The 17,740-nt window shown below is 38.3% G+C and overlaps 1 protein-coding gene across 1 annotated transcript; it reads right to left on the bottom strand.

The window, feature by feature from the left end:
* Positions 1 to 12,626: 12,626 nt before the first annotated feature.
* LOC148864136 (peroxidase 41-like) lies at positions 12,627 to 17,448 on the bottom strand. The gene is made up of 3 exons (XM_088975614.1): positions 16,915 to 17,448; positions 16,562 to 16,756; positions 12,627 to 13,255 (listed from the first exon to the last, which is right to left on the bottom strand). Exons 1-3 carry the CDS (start codon positions 17,158 to 17,160, stop codon positions 12,677 to 12,679), a joined length of 1,020 nt encoding a protein of 339 aa, XP_088831740.1. The 5' UTR covers positions 17,161 to 17,448; the 3' UTR covers positions 12,627 to 12,676.
* Positions 17,449 to 17,740: the final 292 nt, after the last annotated feature.

Here is a 17,740-nt window from a genome sequence, read left to right as displayed (position 1 = left end):
ATTCATGTACATGAGCCTGAAGTCTGAACAGAAAAAATAGATTAGTGAAGTATACATATTTGAATTTGTATTTATTATATATTATAAAATAATTGAAGAATCAAACCGCTCACGCTCGGCTGGATGACGAGTTAATCGTTTAATTGATTGATTCGGGTCAATACTTTCATAAACCAAAAGGTCAAGTGAATGTCAACTGAACTGTGACGCATATTAAGCAAGGTTAAAATATAAAAACCTCCCTCTAAATTTACAATCATAATTATCTCTCCTAAGGTTTCACAAAAATATGAAGTTACCTTCCCTCTATCTTTGATTTATGAAGACTTCAGTAGATCTAACATTTTTTATCTGCAATGGGGGATTCGTTTTATTAAAAGTAAAAATTTCTTTTAGGGGTATTTTAGTAAATTGCATCTGAGGTGATGGATATAACTCTATAAGGGTAAAATGGGTGCTTTCGGAAAAATAAATGACCAACATTTTTGGTCCAACAATAACAAAATGGGGGTTGCTGTAGGGGTAGCTGCAGGTTTTTTTTAGTAGTACATGGAATAGCGGGTGATCATTTCATCCCGACTCGGAACTTCTAGGCCTCCCACATCAGTTTTTTTTATGATTGTCAGACATCAGTTGATCAGTTGACTTATATCTTATGCTTTTAGCGGCTCCATATTTGGAGGGATGCGAGTAAGGGATGATCATTTCAGCTTGGCCCGGTTCGAAAATTTCGGGCTTGGGTCTGGATTTTGTGTTCAGGCCCAGTTCGGGATGGGATCCACAAATTTTAGAGTTTTGGGTTTAATATTTTAAGTTTGGCCCGGTTTGTATATATTTAAATTTATACGTTTTGTATATAATGTATAAATATATACATGTTATTTTATATTAGATTATATATTTATATATAAATATTATAATATGACATATAATTTATAATATATATAATATATTATATAATATTACATAATGTATAAAATAAATTTATATGAATGTTATATCATTTAATATAAAATATTATAGATATATAATATTTTATATGAAAGACATTGGCCCAAAATCTGACCCAGGCCCTATAGACCTGGACTAAGGTTTATGTTTCAGGTCTGGACATTGGTTAAATGAAAGCTTAGGTGCACGCCTTGGTGATAATAGCGTTGACCAAGATGATCGGACCATTCTGCCTAAAAACCGTCGTATACGTGGAATTTCTATTGGAAAACCGAGTGATTCAAAGTCAGGAATCAGATTAAAAGTAGACAAAATAAAATAAAAGTGGATAGGATCAGGAGTGAAGCTGAGCTACTATCCCAGCTCGACTCTTGCATAAGACGCATGGAGACTTTACTTGCAAGCTAAGCCCAGAATCTTCCAACCATCAAACACCACTACATCTACTATTATGGACAATGGGTGGGTCCAATTTGTCCTGGACAGAGCAGAAGCTCATTAATTCCTCTGGAAACTGCCAAGCTGCAACAAATCAAGGAATATGGGCTTGTGATCAATTCCGCAATTCACAATCAAAGCTTCAACTGATGACTAATGGGAGAGGCTCTGAGGCAGCTGGTCCTCTCTGGTTGTCACCATTGGTCCAGCCAAGGTTCTTGTCACTTTCCAGCTTATTGGCATCAACCCCAACATTTAAACATTCTGCTTGGAAGACTGTTACTATACAGGAATAGAGTAGTCTCTTCAACTTTGCAGCAAAAGTAGAGGTTTATTGAGACTTAAAAAAAGAATCATGGCCTTTTTTAGGCAAACCAAAGCTTATAAAGAGCAGAAAAGATCTGTTATCAAGGCAAAATTTAGAGAAGACCAACCAAACAAAGAGAAGCCTCCATTTTCCTTGTGTTGATCTGGATATACCAAGTACCAACATTCTACATAAATCTTGATTCCATGAGTTTTCTTGGTTGAGGATTTGTTTTGGTAAACAAAAAGTGGGAGAAAACTAACCAGCTTTGTGAGCCCATATTAAGAGAAGGATGCAACACCCAGGACCCAGTTAGTGGGGTTAGTGGTGGTAGGACTAGAGCTGTCAATGGTTCTGTGGCCTGTGCCCTAATTGATAATTGGGTTTAGGAATGGGAACGGGGAGGGTTTAGGGCAGGGATCAAATCCCCTGTCCCCGATCCTAATTCTAAAATTAATCCCATTCTGATGAGGATAAAATTTGTTCCCCATCTCCGACCCCATAGGGATGGGTTCCCTATGGGGACCTGAATCCCCAAAATGATTTCAAATAAAATTATTTTTTAAATAAAGTAAATTTACTTAAAATAAATAAATTAATTAAAATTATAAATAATATTTTAAATATATATATATATATATAATATAAATAATATAATAGTAAATCGGGTTCGGGAAAGGGACCACAATCCCCATCCCCGACCCCATCGGGTGGGGTAAGTCAGGTCCTCATCAGGGATGGGGAAAATTGCCATCCCTAATTGGGTTGGTGTTGGGCCATCACAACAAATCACTCACAGAACAAAACCATAAAGTATATAAAAAATAACAATAAAGAATGATACAATAGCAACATAATAACGAAATCCAACTAAAGACACAAAAATAAGCACCATTAAGAACACAAATGATTTAGAGATGAAAACCGTTGTTTACCAGTACGGGTACATTGTGACTTGCAACCCAAACCAACCCTTAACCCTTGTATACTCGTTCTCCTTTTCTTCTCAATACGAATAAGAAAAATAAGAGAAAACTCCATTTTTACACATTATCTCTACCTCTCACACTCTCAAAAACATGACTCTACATACCAAAAAAAAAGGTTTTATATGCAAAACCCTCTTTAACCTAAAGAGGAAGCACACCCAACGTTAAATTAAAAGTAATCCAACAGTTGAAAAATAAGACACAACCTCAAGAATTGGAACCCGTTCTTGCCATTTTAAATCGATTAAGATAAAAAACAATTCATAATTAAAAATAGATAAAAGGTCTCCTAATTATATTATAATGTTATTTATATTGTGTATCTAAAAGGGTAACATTCATGAAAGATATAAGATAATTTCGGTTAAAAACACTTATTTTATCAACATATAACAACTTACTATTTACTATCATTTTTTATTAAGATTACATTATAAAAATGAAGTTCCAAATTATTATGGTCATGGATTATTATAAATGTGAATTATAATCAGGTCTGATCGGGACTGATCTAATTATTCAAATTAATAATCGGTTCTATAGAACCGATTAATAATCAGTTCAGAATTGATCCCCAAAAAGTAGCAGTGGTTTAGGGTACATTCGAACTAGGAATAGTAAATTGTAAAAATGATAAATGATCAACTAAGGTGGCCTCCAGTACATCAAAACGATCTTTGAAAAGCAAAAAAGTTCAAAAACAGTTTTGACTTTTGAAGAACCAAAATAGAAAAATTCCTCACCTCCAAGTTTATAAAAAAGAATAATCCCCCACCATTTGTTGATGTCATACGGACCACTGGAAAATGAAAATTGTCATCACAAATTCACAATGCTTCTATTGACACTATTAACAATGAAGAGATACAAGCCATTTTGAGGAATACTGCTTACAAAGTCCACATGTCACTTGTGCTAACCCATTTCACCTTTGTCCTAATGGTCTTCATTTAAATAGGCTAAGAGTCAAGTTAGTCATTTTTCTGCAACTAAACTAAACTTCAGCTATTCCCACCTCACTCATTCAGGACCTTTGCAAAAAATTATATATATTATATGCACACCGTGAAAGTATGGGATCATGTCCTCATAAATTTAACATACATTTATAGAGAATATTTTTAATGTATAGCCGTATGTAGGGGTGTCAATTGAACTGGATTTGGTGCAATCCGATCCAGTCCAATGTGAGTCTATTTTAAATGGACCAGGTCCAATTCAAATCAATAAGTATTTTAGACCGGTCCAATTAAATGTCTGGACCATTTAATTTGTTTTGATTTAGATTGGTTTCAACCCAAATTTGGTCCATTGACACCTATGTTTTTATCTTATATCAATGGACTAGATATTAGCTTAATCCAATCCAATCCAATATAACTTTATTACGGACGGACAAGATTCAATCCAAAATACCTTGTGGATCCGTCCAATCCATCCAAATTGATTTTGGACTAGATAGAATCTAATCCAAAACCAATCCATTGACACCCCTAGTCGTATGCCTCGTGAACACTTTTTTTTTTTTTATCGTAGTAGATCCTGGCTCCACATACGAGTCAGGATTCCTTCCCAACAAGGGCTGTCAATGAGTCAGGTCCAACCCAATGGACCCAGTAGACTCGAACCGAGCTATAATGTATAAAATATTTAATAAATTATATAATATAATATATATATATATATATTTATTTATTATAATCTAGCCCATCGGATTAGACATAATTGTCTCGAAAAGTAACCAATTTGGTTCAGATCCTATCAAGTTTGATTCGGTTCCGAATCCTTAATATTTCATTCGGGTCAGTTCCAATTCTAGCTGGCTCCAGCCCGGACTCAACCTCCTGTTGACAACCCTATTCCCCACAAAACTTAGAAGGCACCCTAAAAGCTAATTTTTATTTGCAATGAACCAATTAACATCAAGAATGCAGCAGATATCTAATTTTTATTTTTGAATATATAGCTTTAGGTCCGACCATGGAAATATAACGCTAGAAGTGAAACAAGCAATGTATTTAACTATTTATTTGCAGCTTGCCAGCTTATACAACGATGACCAATCAAGTGCCAACCTTCATACTGCTGCAATTCAAATGAATGCAATTTTTGCTATTGAGGTATTTATCTGCTTGGTTGCCTTGAAGCAAATTGTTACATTCCACACCGATGCATAAGATGAGTAATAAGCATTGCCAAAGTATGTTCTAATAAAAAAGATAATTAATTATGAATAGGATATTGCCAACTTAATTATATCGTGAATAATGATTGCAACTTTTATAAGATCATGCTAAAAGAGTTATGCATTAACATGATCTTTGTAATAGAATAAATTTAATTAATTTTTAAATCAGTTATGTCATTCTTTTGGGGTTTTTATTGTTCAGTCCATCTCAATAAATCTTAGTTCCACCATACAGTTGGAGTAGGTATTGGTTTGGAATTGATACTAATACACTGGCAGGTATTGATGTTATAGGTGGTGGCATTTGAAATTTTGAATTGTTGTAAAGCTGCAAAAGAATTTAGATTTCGGAGGTGGAGTGCAGTATAGTTTTTATTATTCTTTTTCTTTATTTTGTACTCTCCTAATTATTTGGTATTCATCTCCGCACGAGCACCTCACGCTAGTATACTTCTTGTTCTTTATTACATTTGCCTCCCCTTCTCTTCCTTTAAACAACAATGAAACCATGAAACACACTTATCCTCTACCTCACTATTGCCTGATTCATTATCGATTCTATGAGTGGTCGTTGATTGATCTGCTTGATTTTTTTTCTTTTTTTTTTTTTATTTTTTGAAGGACTACACAATGGGGGGTAGCCCATCCCCGAACCCAAATGCAGGTGGGATTAGATCCCAAATCTCCACTACAACTAGCAGGAGGCCTTTCTTATCAACTGGTTGATACTTTGAGATCTACTTGAATGCTTGTTCGTCTTATTGGGTTTATAGGAGCCAGCCTCATGACCTACTTTGTAGCAATTCATGCAATAGGTCACTTCTTTCTAAAACCTTTATGACTGACACCTATCCACACCCAAGTAGGGTGCTTATCTAACTCTAGGAAAGGCAGCGGGGCAGGGATCATACTCCCCGTCCCTGATCTCCGTTAGGGATAAAATTTGGCCTCCATCCCCGATCCCTGACAAGGATGGATTCCCCATGAGGACCCAAATCCCAAAAATGTATTCAGTTAACAGTATTTTTTTAAATAAACAAAAATTTTAAAATGTAAATAATATTTTAAATATATTTTGAATATATATATATATAATATAAATAATATAATAGTATATTTAATATAAATAACATTTGATATATATAATTAGGGTCGAGGTGGGGTGGGGACCCCAATCTCCATCCCAACCCTGACCCCGACCGATGATTTCTATTAACCCCCGTCCCCGTCCCCATCCCCACCCTGCCAAAACAATCCCCATTCCCAACCCCATCGAGTCAGGGAAGTCAGGTCCCATCGGGAATAGGGAAAATTGCCATCTCTATCCAAATTCATGCAAACACAAGAAGCACTTATTATAGAGAGGATTAAGCCTATTGCATGAGCAATTGGGCGCAATAAGCCTTCTACAAAAGTAATTGGTAGAATTTGGGGTATCAAATATTAATAGATCGGTTTTGGGTTCGATTCCGTTCAAAATCAATTCGGACGGACTGGATGGACCAATAAGACATTGAATTTGGATGGATTGGATGAACCAATATGACATATTGGATTGGACTTAATCCATTCATAATGAATTTGTATTGATTTAAACCAACATCTAATCCATTGATAGAAGATAAGAACATAAGTGTCAATGGACCGGGTTTGAATTGGAACTAATTTAAATTAACATAAAATTGAACAAATTGGACAGTCTCTGGACTGGTCCAAAATGATCCAAAATATTCATTCGACTGAACCGGATTGGGCCAAATCGAGTCCAGTTGACACACCCTAGGTAGAATATATAGGAAAATTGATTCAGGCGAGAGCCACCAATTGCTCCCAATTAAATAACTTGAATAAAAACGATTTGACCTTGAAAGCTTCACGTAGCCACCCTTTGAGAAAGTGAGTCTTCATCTACAGAGAAATGGATTAAAACATGTTTTGAGTCCAAAATCACAACACCCAAATCTCACCATGTATAAAGAAAGACCAGTCAATGAAATCTTTTATCACTCGTAAAGCTGGGTGGCCATATATGCACTTTCCAATCATCGCCCATTTGAATACGTAAGTTTTCCTTATTTTAGACCAGGAACCGGAACCGGCTACTGATTTTTGAGTCAGTAATTCGACCGTTTGATTTGAATGAATGATTAATTTTAATTTAAAAATAAAACCGGCCAAAAAATAATAATCTGAATCAAACGAGTCAATAGTTCTACTCAATGGGTCACTGACCAAGTCAGAAGTATTTGACCATGGACCGGATTAAGAGTGAAACGGAACCGATAGTGGACGGTTCCCAGGCCAAACGGTCCAACCGTCTGGGTTATATACCCGGGCCAACGATAAATGAATGATCCTATTCACTCCAGTTGGATCCATTACCCTTATGAACGTCAATCTGTTAAATAAATTACATCATTTAAAGAATGCATGATGAATTTAAAGGTGCACTTTTAATAATCACAATATTGTACGGCATCCAAGCCAATTTCACCTTGAAATGGCATCGTCAATTAACTGAATCGGATAAGTTTAGGAACCATCCCTAAGGTATAGTAAGGGCATTTTGGTCAATTAAAAGAAAAGAAAATAATGTGTTGCTTACTTGCTTTGTTACTTTAGCCAAAAGAAAGCAATGCCAAAGTATTTAATTCCTTTTTCAAGTCAAGAGATTCTACAACTTATAAAGGAGGCATGCCCATGAAAATCATCCAATAAATAGAAATTAATTAAACTAATATTAAAATATAAGATTTTATTTAAAACTAAATAACAAGACATTTTAAACTCTTAAACCAAGTGTTTAAAATAAAATTAGTAAGCAATTAGCTAGTTCCGGTCAAACTCTTAAAATTTCCTTTTTCTTTGTAAAATTTCAATATGATTCTCTTTTTTTTCTCTTTTTCCTGTTTGTTTACAAAAAGAGAGGAAGGTACAACACAATATAGACTTAAAGCCAGGAGAGGATATAAAAAGGAGGGAAAGGGAGGAGAGAGAATCCATGAGAGAGAAAAAGATAAAAGAGAGAAATTAATAAAGAAAAGTGGAAGAGAAAGAGAGAAATGACAATCCATGGAAAAGAAAAAAAAAAAATATATATATATATATATATATATATATATATATATATATATATATATAGAAGAAATAGAAATTCGGAAGAAGAAAGATAGATCGGTCAACCCGTGTCCCACCCACATCTTAAATGGATGGATTTGGGTGAGCTACAAGTAGACTTGTTATACTTCTCTCCAAATCCAATCTCTTGTATTGTTAGTGATGTAACCGTTTTCGGCCACGTACCAATGTTTTGTGATGTAAAATTTTTTGGTTAAGTACCTCGTTATTTGACCCGGTGGTGGCATGCCTTAGTGATGAGCTACTTGGTAGTGAACTGCCTACTGGCGAATTGCTCGGTGGAGAACTGCCTGGTGGCGAACTGTCTGGTGGCGAACTGCCTGATGGCGATCTGCCTGGTGGCGAGCTGCCTAGTGGTGAACTGCCTGGTGGCGAACTGCCCGGTGGCGAGCTGCTCGGTGGTGAACTGCCTGGTGGTGAACTGCCCGGTGGTGAGCTGCTCGGTGGAGAACTGCCTGGTGGCGAGCTGCCTAGTGGTGAACTGCCTCGTGGCGAACTACCCAGTGGCGAGCTGCTCGGTGGTGAACTGCCTGGTGGTGAACTGCCCGGTGGCGAGCTGCTCGGTGGAGAACTGCCTGGTGGCGAGCTGCCTGTTGGCGAACTGCTTGGTGGCGAGCTGCTCGGTGGCGAACTTCCTGGTGGTGGACTGCCTACTAGGCGGCCGATGACTTAGAGAATGTTGGAGCTCCCTGGTGCGGCGCAATCCGACTGCCCTCAGCATGAGGTGGTCTTCTTTCCTTTGTAGGCTGCGGGAGCTGAGGGACCTGCGAGAACTTCATCTTTTCCTCCTCTTTGTAGGTGGCAGGAGTTGAGAGACCTGCGATAACTCCATCTTTTCCTCCTCTTTGTAGGCGGCGGGAGCTGAAGGACCTGCGAGAACTGAATCGAAGGTCCCAAGGGTATTTTCCTGGTGGGGGCTCTCCGACGCTTAAGTTAGCACTCTTATTGTAGAGAGCTTTGAAGATAATATGAGAGAGCTAGAGAGTAGGGGTTATTTCCCTTTTTTCATCCCCCTCCCCTTTGGGGGGTAAGATCTTTATATACTAGAGTCCTCGCGGATTAGGTGGGTGAAAAGCCTCCAAACGGTAAGACTCGTCGCATCCTGTCAGAACCAGTGTACGGTGGTGAACTCCTCGAGGTCATCAGGCTGGCGCTTGTGTCAAGCGGCCAGGTCTGGGCCGGGTTGTCAGAGGGGCGCCTGCGTCAGTCGGCGGGTCAGTGTCTAGCCAGGTTTGTCGGTGGGCGCCTTATGGGCGGCTTGGCCGGATAATGCGCTAGGTTGGTCCAGGTCGGCCAGGTCGCGCAGGCCGCACGCCGCACGCAGCTCGCGCAGGCCGTGTGTAGTTCGCGCAGGCCGCGCAGGTCGGGTGTGCCGCGCACAAGTCGCGCGGGTGCGCGTCAGGGCACTCACAGGTCGTGCCAGGCCGGCCCGACTGGTGCCCGGGTGGGTCACCAACTTCGTAAGTTTGTTGGTTGGGTGTTTTCCTAGTTGTCACGAGGTGCCACGTGTCACAATTTCACTGGAGGGCCAAATCTGCCCTCATCAGTTAGAGTTCTCTCCAAGATCCACATGCTAGTTTCATCAAGTAAGTCGAACTTCTTCTTAGGGATGCAAGTCGGGTTGGTTAGCTAGATTAATGATCAATCCAAGCCCAGCCCTAAAATTTGGGTTTAAGGCCGTAGCCCGAGATCAAGCCCAATCTTTCCAACCCAAGCTTACTCCACTCCATAATTTGATGCATTTGGATCTCTCTCTCATAGAGGGGGGGGGGGTCCTTCACCTATAACTTCTTTTCATGGATATCCATATTGTATTGTGTTTGTTGATGCATTCAGTCATTACTCTTAGGGGCGTTCTTTTTTCGAATTTTGAGAGGGGGGGAAGTTGGTTAATGGGATTTTGGTTCCCATTGACCAAGTATCCAATGTTCTTTTTTCAAATTGTTATGGGGAATAGGGAAATTTTATTTTCCTGCCTAGCACTTACCCATCTCCTAGGTGGGTAAATAACTTTCCACCTAGGGGAAAATTACCAATACTTAAATGGGACAAAAATGACCCTTTTAATAATGATTTGTTATGGCTAAAATGGTTATTGCCTTATTTACATGAAAAATAAAAAAACATGGGTAAATGCATTTATCCCATAAGTGTATTTACCTAGGCAAATAACTTACCAAATCTGATGTGCTTAATGTTTTCATTATTTCAATAAGCAAATTGAGAAAAATGAATGTTTCAACATTTTGGTTGGGCAGGATGGAATTTTCATTACCAAGGGAAGGCATTTTTGCATTTTAGAGAATGGCCTCTCTCATTCCACCAGGCAAATAATAATAATAATTATAATAAGGGTAAACTACAAAACCTCCCTTGAAGTTTATGATAATCATAAAAGCCTCCCCTCTAGTTTAACTTTATCAAAATCTTTCCTTCTATTTAAAAAAATAAAATTGACAAAAACCTTCCCTTGTTAATGAACCAGTTGAAGGTTTTGTAATTTACCTTTTTATTCTTATAAATCATCTAAGTTATTTGCAAAATACCAGTTCTACCCTTATTCGAAAAACTCGTTACTCTCTACAGAAAACAGTCGAACCCTAAACCATTACATTAATAGTTGAAAGCAGACAGTGCTGGGAATATTCCACTTTCCAGAATATTCCGGCAACGATTCTTCACCGAACGACGGTCGTGTTTCATCTTGTTGGCCGATTTCTTCACCAAAATTCGTTTTCTTCACAAGAGTTCATTTTCTTCTTCACGAGAGTTAATTTTCTTCTCGTTTTCTTCTCCTTCACTATATATAGTTCGTTTTCATCTTGTAGTGGTTGTCTTCAGAATAGTTCGTTGTCTTCTTTTCACTGTAAGTGGGTAATAATGGAGTGATAGAGACCGACGCTTAGGAAACATTGGACGGTTGCTTAGGACCCATCAAACATGCGTAACAGGGGCAGCTCTTTGGAAACATTGGATGAGGAAGAAAATAGGGGCAGGTGTGATCCGACCATAGATTCCAAAGAAATGGTATACTAATTGAGTTGAGGTTGCGTTTGAGGCCATCAGAACAGAAGATGAGATTTTGGAATCGTAAATTACAGAAACCTAATCGGTAATCCCCGCTTTCTGAACTACTGGTAAATCATTGGTAAATCAGAACCAGAACCACTGGTAAATCAGAAATAAGGGCAGTGGCTCTGTATGCAACGTCTTCCTTCTCTGGTAAATCATTGGTAAATCAATCCTACATGAGAACCTTCGATCAACATTTCTGACGATAATAGAAGGAAGACAGACCAAGATTGCCAAAATGACAATGATTTACCACTGTCAGAACCTTCAATCAACATTGCCAAAATGACAATGTAGATCAATCCTTCTATTATCGTCAGAAATGATTTACTAGTGGTTCATTGTCAGAAATGTTGGTCTGTGTTCATTGTCTTCCTTCTATTATCAGAACCAGAACCACTGGTAATTCATTACATTCATTGTTCTACCAGAACCACTTGGAACTCATTGATAAATTAAAACCTTAACCACATCCAGTTGTGCTGCCTGAGAAACTAAGGTCCAAAACTAAAATTGAAGACGAACTAACTCTATCTAGTGGTAAATCCCTAGCGAATTAAAGTGGGGCTTCGTCGTTCCTCTCCAATGGGACCGAAGACAGAGTTCGTTCTCCAGTGGAACTGAAGCAGAGTTCGCTCGTTCTCCAATGAGACCGAAGGCAGAGACTAGCCCAAGTCATTTTCTTCTTCAACGAGAGTCATTCCACTTACCAAAATATTTGCTTCCTGATTCGTTCTCCTATTGCCCCTCTCCCTTCCGTTTCTCACCCATTCTTCAGGAACCAGGATAATAAGAGGGGGAAAGGGTATTTTAGTAAACATGGATACACAATTATTCGTACAGGGGTAAAACAAGTATTTAAAAAAATTATATCGGTTTAACGTTTTTTGTCTGATTCATTAACAGGGAGGCTTTTGTCGATTTTTTTGAAAATAAAAGGGAGGATTTTACTAAAATTAAACTAGAAAGGAGGTTTTTATGATTGTCAGAAAGGTTTGAGTCGTATGTTTATGAAATTAGATATGGGTGATGAATTCTTACGTTAAAGTCCTTGGGTGTTTCTAGCATCTTTCATCGATTCTCCTGTCCACACGCTTAGGAGCAAAATGGCCACGCTCTGAAAATATCAGCATATTCCTGAAGTGAGCCTCTATATTTTAATTGCTTCCTCTGTTTTAACTCAATTCTGATTAGAAACTTGAAACTGTGATCTGAGTTATCTACACATTATTAACACGGTCTTAGGGGTAACTTTGGCTGTTGGGGGTCAATAACATAGGCTGTTGAGAGCGTTTTTAGGATGAACACATTCCCGGTTCACGTATTCATCAATGTCTTTCATTTCTGATTAAAATAAAATAAGAGGCAATTACTAATTTACCCGCTCTCATGGTAACAGCATTCCCAAAATTGCTCTCAACAGCATAGATTGTTTTATATATCCTTTTCCTTCAAACCAAACACAAAATGATTCCATGCCCTGCCATTTCTTGCTAGGAATAAAATTTGATTCTAACCAGAAACAAGGGGGAATAAAGCAATCTGGAAGAAATGAAACTATAGAATTGGATTATTTATTAGTATCATGTGAATCTAAGCGTTGAAAAACCCACAATCGCACCTGATCTCCCCATCATTACCAGTCTTCACCCCAAGATTCCCCAACTTGATCATGGCTGATACAAAATGATCAAAAAAGACCTGTTGATCCTTCGCCATTAAGCTCACATAAGATCGAATCTGTTGGTCTGCGTAGAGCTTCTGATCAGTTGCCAACAAGCCTAAGCCCTTCTCAAGATTCTGGTAGTAAGCATTGTCAAATGCGTTAGGAGTGGTTACATCATTGAAGGCCACAACTGTTGGATCGAAGTTCTTCTCAGGGCATGGGCTTCTCAGGCTCTCGGCATAGCTCTTATCCATGGTTGGGTCTATGTCAAATGTCTTGTTGTAGGCATAGATTCTGGGCATGAACTCCTTGCAGTGAGCAAAACCTATTGTGTGGCCTCCAGACAAGGCTACCATGTCCTGGACAGTCAGGCCTTTAGACTTGAACAGAGAGATTAGTTGGGGGACGGTTTGGTTCACTTCAGGAATGTTGCCAGCCACTCTAGAGGCCTCGGAAATAAGCCCATCTCTTCTCCCCTTCTGAACTTCCCATCTCGGCCCACCTACCTGAGGCAGTTGCATCAAAAGTTTGATTTCAGCCTGAAAAAAGTAGTGCTTACAAGAAAATAAATTATAAATCAGAACTGAGCTTTTAGGGTGGCGTTTGGTATCGTGGTGTTACATAGCCGTTTCGTGGCGATGAAAGCACTACAAACATTTATTTTATCAAAATAAAGTCCTATTTGGTTGGGTTGATTCAATTACAATCATTTATATTGTTCTTTACCTTATTATAGAACACCATTTAGACGTTCCTTCTTATAAGGTTATTATATCCTATGTGGTGCCTAATGGCGCCTAGTGGCACTTATGTGTATTAAAAATTAGGTTCCGTTTGTTTTATAGAAATAGGGGTCTGGAATCAGAATCAGAATGGGCTATTCCGATTTCAAATGTTTGGTTGGATGGAATCGGAATTCCATTCCCATTCCTACTGGAATGGCCATTCCCTGCCCCTTGCTTGGGAATTAAATCCCATTACTACTGATTTCAATTTACACTTCTATTCCTGTCTGAATTAAACAGACTATGGGAATGGACCATTCCGATTTCAAAAGATTTCACTTCCAATTCTGACTGCAGATCAAATGGACCCTTAATAAACAACTTTAACATTATACTTCATGTCCAAATCAAGCATATATGTAACACCTCGCTAATGCAGTCAAACCCATTTCAGGCCCATTCAATTAGGCATGCAAAACAGTCACGGCTGGTCCATTGACTATATCTAGGCCTACTTTCCGTGTTTGCACCGACCCTAAAATTTGTCCAGTGGCAGAGAAGGACGCTACAGTGGCTTGGCCTAATCATGTATGGAATTATAAGGATTACTGACTTTTGAATTGGTTCGACTCTGGAGTCTGGTGTCTGGACTGACTGCTGCTGTACTGCCCGTGGTTCACTGGAAATTTTTTTCATATGAAAATGAAAATTCTGATTTGGCCCAAAAATGATCACTTGGATCCAGTCCAGATTTCTTACTTTTTTTTATTCATTCTCTACCTGCCGTGAATTGCAGTTACACATTTCTTAATGTGAATTGCTGCCACGCATCTCTCAATATGATTTGCAGTTACGCATCTTTCCACATAATAGAGATGTGGATCTGGGCAACATTTTCGAACCACCGTTGACTTGGACGGTCGGACTGTTCAGCCCAAGAATCATTTAAGCAATCGGTTTCATTTTACCCAAAACCTAAAATTTGATAAAAAATCATTGAAAAAATCAACAAACCATTGATCCGGGCGATTAAACTATCGACCCGTTCAATGGTTTTTTACCATTTTTTATTTTTTAATTTTACTATCAAAATGGGCCATCGATTCGAACGGGACAATTGGACTATTGACCTAAAAACCAGTGTCCAGAACAATTCCGTTTCCGAATCGCTTTTTAAAACGTTGGATCTGGGTATTTCTGTCAGCGCCAGGCTTTATCGGAACGACTGTGACTGTCCAACACTAAGATTAAACAAATCAACCCATCAAGCTCGTTTAACAGGTAACCGGATCATCTGGGCTTAGCACATTTTAGTGGCCCAATTCAGATTTGAATGAAAGAGCCTAATTTCCATCCAATACAATTAGAATCTGCCAGACTGCAACTTCATGACGAAGCCCTCCCCGAGTCCCTGACAGAATAACTTCAAAGGTCGATTTGGGTCAAAAACCAACTGATGAAATGACAGGCAAAAGGCCAAATTTCGGTGTCGGGGGAATCTTTGGGCCCAATTCCATCAACTTTTTTAAAGATTGGTTGGGCATTCCGGAATCCGGAGGGACCCAGTATGACAACTATCACAACAACTTCCAAGGAGTAATCATGGGCCAGGCATAATCGGGCTTTGGACCTGATAAGGGCTATAGCCTAGGCCCTGGCCCCCTGGGCTACAGTTTTTTTGTATAGTCTTTTATATGAAATATCTTATATTATTTATCATATAATGTGTGTAAATTTATTTTATACATTATATATTATATAATATGCATTATAAGTATCACAATATAATATTTATATATAAATTTAAAATATAACATATAATATGTATAAATTTATAATATAAATAACATACATGTGTGGGCCGGGCCTGAGCACAAAATCTAGGCCCACGGTTTCTAATTCTATGGTTGGTTAGTTTGCTTTTATATATATATATATATATATATATATAAATCTCATTATGTCACAATACTGCATTCCCGATGGTAAGGGAAGAGGAGATTAAATAAAATAATGAAGGACAAATTCTGGAAGAAAAGAAATGAAGGCTAAATGATGCTCCTTCAGAACTTTCAGTAATCTGATTGAATGAATAGCATCAAATCATGTGGAAAGAAAAGAGGGGCCTGTTTTGTTTAAACCTTTAGGCTGTGTTTGGTTTTGATTGAAATGAGAGAGAGAAGAGTTGAAGGAAAGTTCATTGAGTTTTGTGAACCTCAACATTCTTTTCTCTTTCAAAAATAAAAAAATAAAAAAAAAATCTCTCCTATTTTTTACCAACCCAAACATAACCTTAAAGTCAACTCATATTTCTAATACCAAAATGAAACCGGTGGGACTAGCAGTTTAAGAGTCCAAATTGGTGGTCTGGGTCTGTATTACATGTTTTTGTTGGACTATGATGCCAAAAAGATATGATACTAGAAAACGTACAACCAATCAAATTACATGTTTTTGTTGTAATTTGATTAAAAAAACGCAGGAAATAGTGGATTATCTGCCAAATTTTCTATTGGTTATTTGGTTTGGTGAATAATAGAATGTGTAGGGGGCGTTTTCTATTGGTTATCCATCAAATTGCAGAATCAGCACTGCTTTTTCACTTATTTCCATCAATTAAAACACACTCAAAGGCTATGTTTGGATTGAAAGAAGATAAAAGAAAAACAAAAATTTAGGGACAACTTCTTCAGAAATTTTGTGAAATTCCTTACCAAACACAGCCTAAGAGAATTGAGAGGTTCGTTATTTACTTAATTTTATTTTGGGTTCAAACACATCCAACGATCCAACACTGTGACCGAATTACAAAGGATGTTGTGCAGGTGTACTGCTGGATCCACCCTCCATTAGAGACCTTACCAACAACAAATTAAGATGGAGGGTGATGATCAAGCTGCAATTAATGGTACCCCACTTCACATTTCAACCGTTCGATTGGTATCAGAAGGGATTAAATATTAATGCCAACCACATAGTGCTGTCAGGAATATTAATTATATATACCTTATATATGTGTTCATGCATGCAGATGCAGATGCAGTAGTGGGATATAATAATATAGGTAAAAAAAGTTTTCTTGGTTACCAAGTAAACCAGGTCTCGCGTAGCAATGGCCATGACATCTGCGCAGGAGACCACGCCAGGACACTGCAACTCCAGAGCTCTCTTTGCTCTGAAGAACACGTCGAAGCCATCTCCGGGCAATGACAGGTTTATCTCAGCATCTCTCTCTGCCTTGTGCGTCTCGTTTGATGCTACCAACACTGATGCATCGCATCCCTACGTTACAAACATATGAGAATCAATGAATCATCATCATGCATGAATGTAGTCATGTAGATTGAGAAAAAGAGAAGAGAGAGAGAGAGAGAGAGAGAGAGAGAGAGAGAGATTGGAGGATGTGGAGGAGATCTGAATCTCTCTGATCAAGTCTCAACCTCGACGAAGCAGTCATGGAAGAAGAGGCGGAGAGCGCCGGCCGCAGTGGTGGAGGCTTCAAGAAGCTTCTGAGAGACCACATTGTGAATGATTTCCTCCACCTTTGGGCAACTAGAGTTGTAGTAGTCATAGCTCAGACTCTGAGTTGATGCTCCTGATGATGTGATTAAAAGAGCCAAAAAGACCAAGGTGGTGATGGAGCAGAGATGAAGAGCAGATGATGAGCTGCTATGCTGCTTGGCCATTGAGAAGAAGTGAATGAGAAAAGTAAGATAGCTAGAGACCTTTCTTTAAATCTCCTCTTATTGCTTGTCTTGACATCTTCCAAGCTTTTCTTTCTCTCCCTGACAATGCGTACCTATCTACTTTAACTATTTTGAGGTCAGAGACATGAAGCAAAGGGAGGTAGACGGAAAAACTAGATGCATGGGACAAAAGGAAAAGCCAAGAAGTTTGATTGTCATGAAGAAAAGAGGTATAAAAGAGCCAATCGAGTGAGGTTTTTTTACCCAAGTTACCAACCCTTCAGGCTTAAAAAACAAACACCATTGATAGGAGGTCTCCTGATTTAATTTTTCTTGTAAATTTTTTATATTTTATATCTTAAAGGGTAAATTATTTCATAGATAAATAGTATATAAGATCATTTTGGTTAACAAAATAAAAAAGAAAACTTGTTTTATAGTATATAAGATCAAATCCAGGCAAATTGATGCTAACAAGGGTTTCTTTTACCTGACTCACCAGGCCTTATTTGTCAGTTTGAGCTCAAAAAGGGTTTGTGATCAAGTGGGTCGTCAAAGGAAAGCTCAAAAAGAGAGGTGG

The sequence above is a fragment of the Nelumbo lutea genome, chromosome 3, assembly GCF_056320005.1.
Source record: "Nelumbo lutea isolate HS-2025 chromosome 3, American lotus-T2T, whole genome shotgun sequence".
Classification (NCBI taxonomy): domain Eukaryota; kingdom Viridiplantae; phylum Streptophyta; class Magnoliopsida; order Proteales; family Nelumbonaceae; genus Nelumbo; species Nelumbo lutea.
The sequence above is the reverse complement of the archived record's forward strand: the minus strand, read 5'-3'. Positions and strand labels throughout refer to the sequence as shown.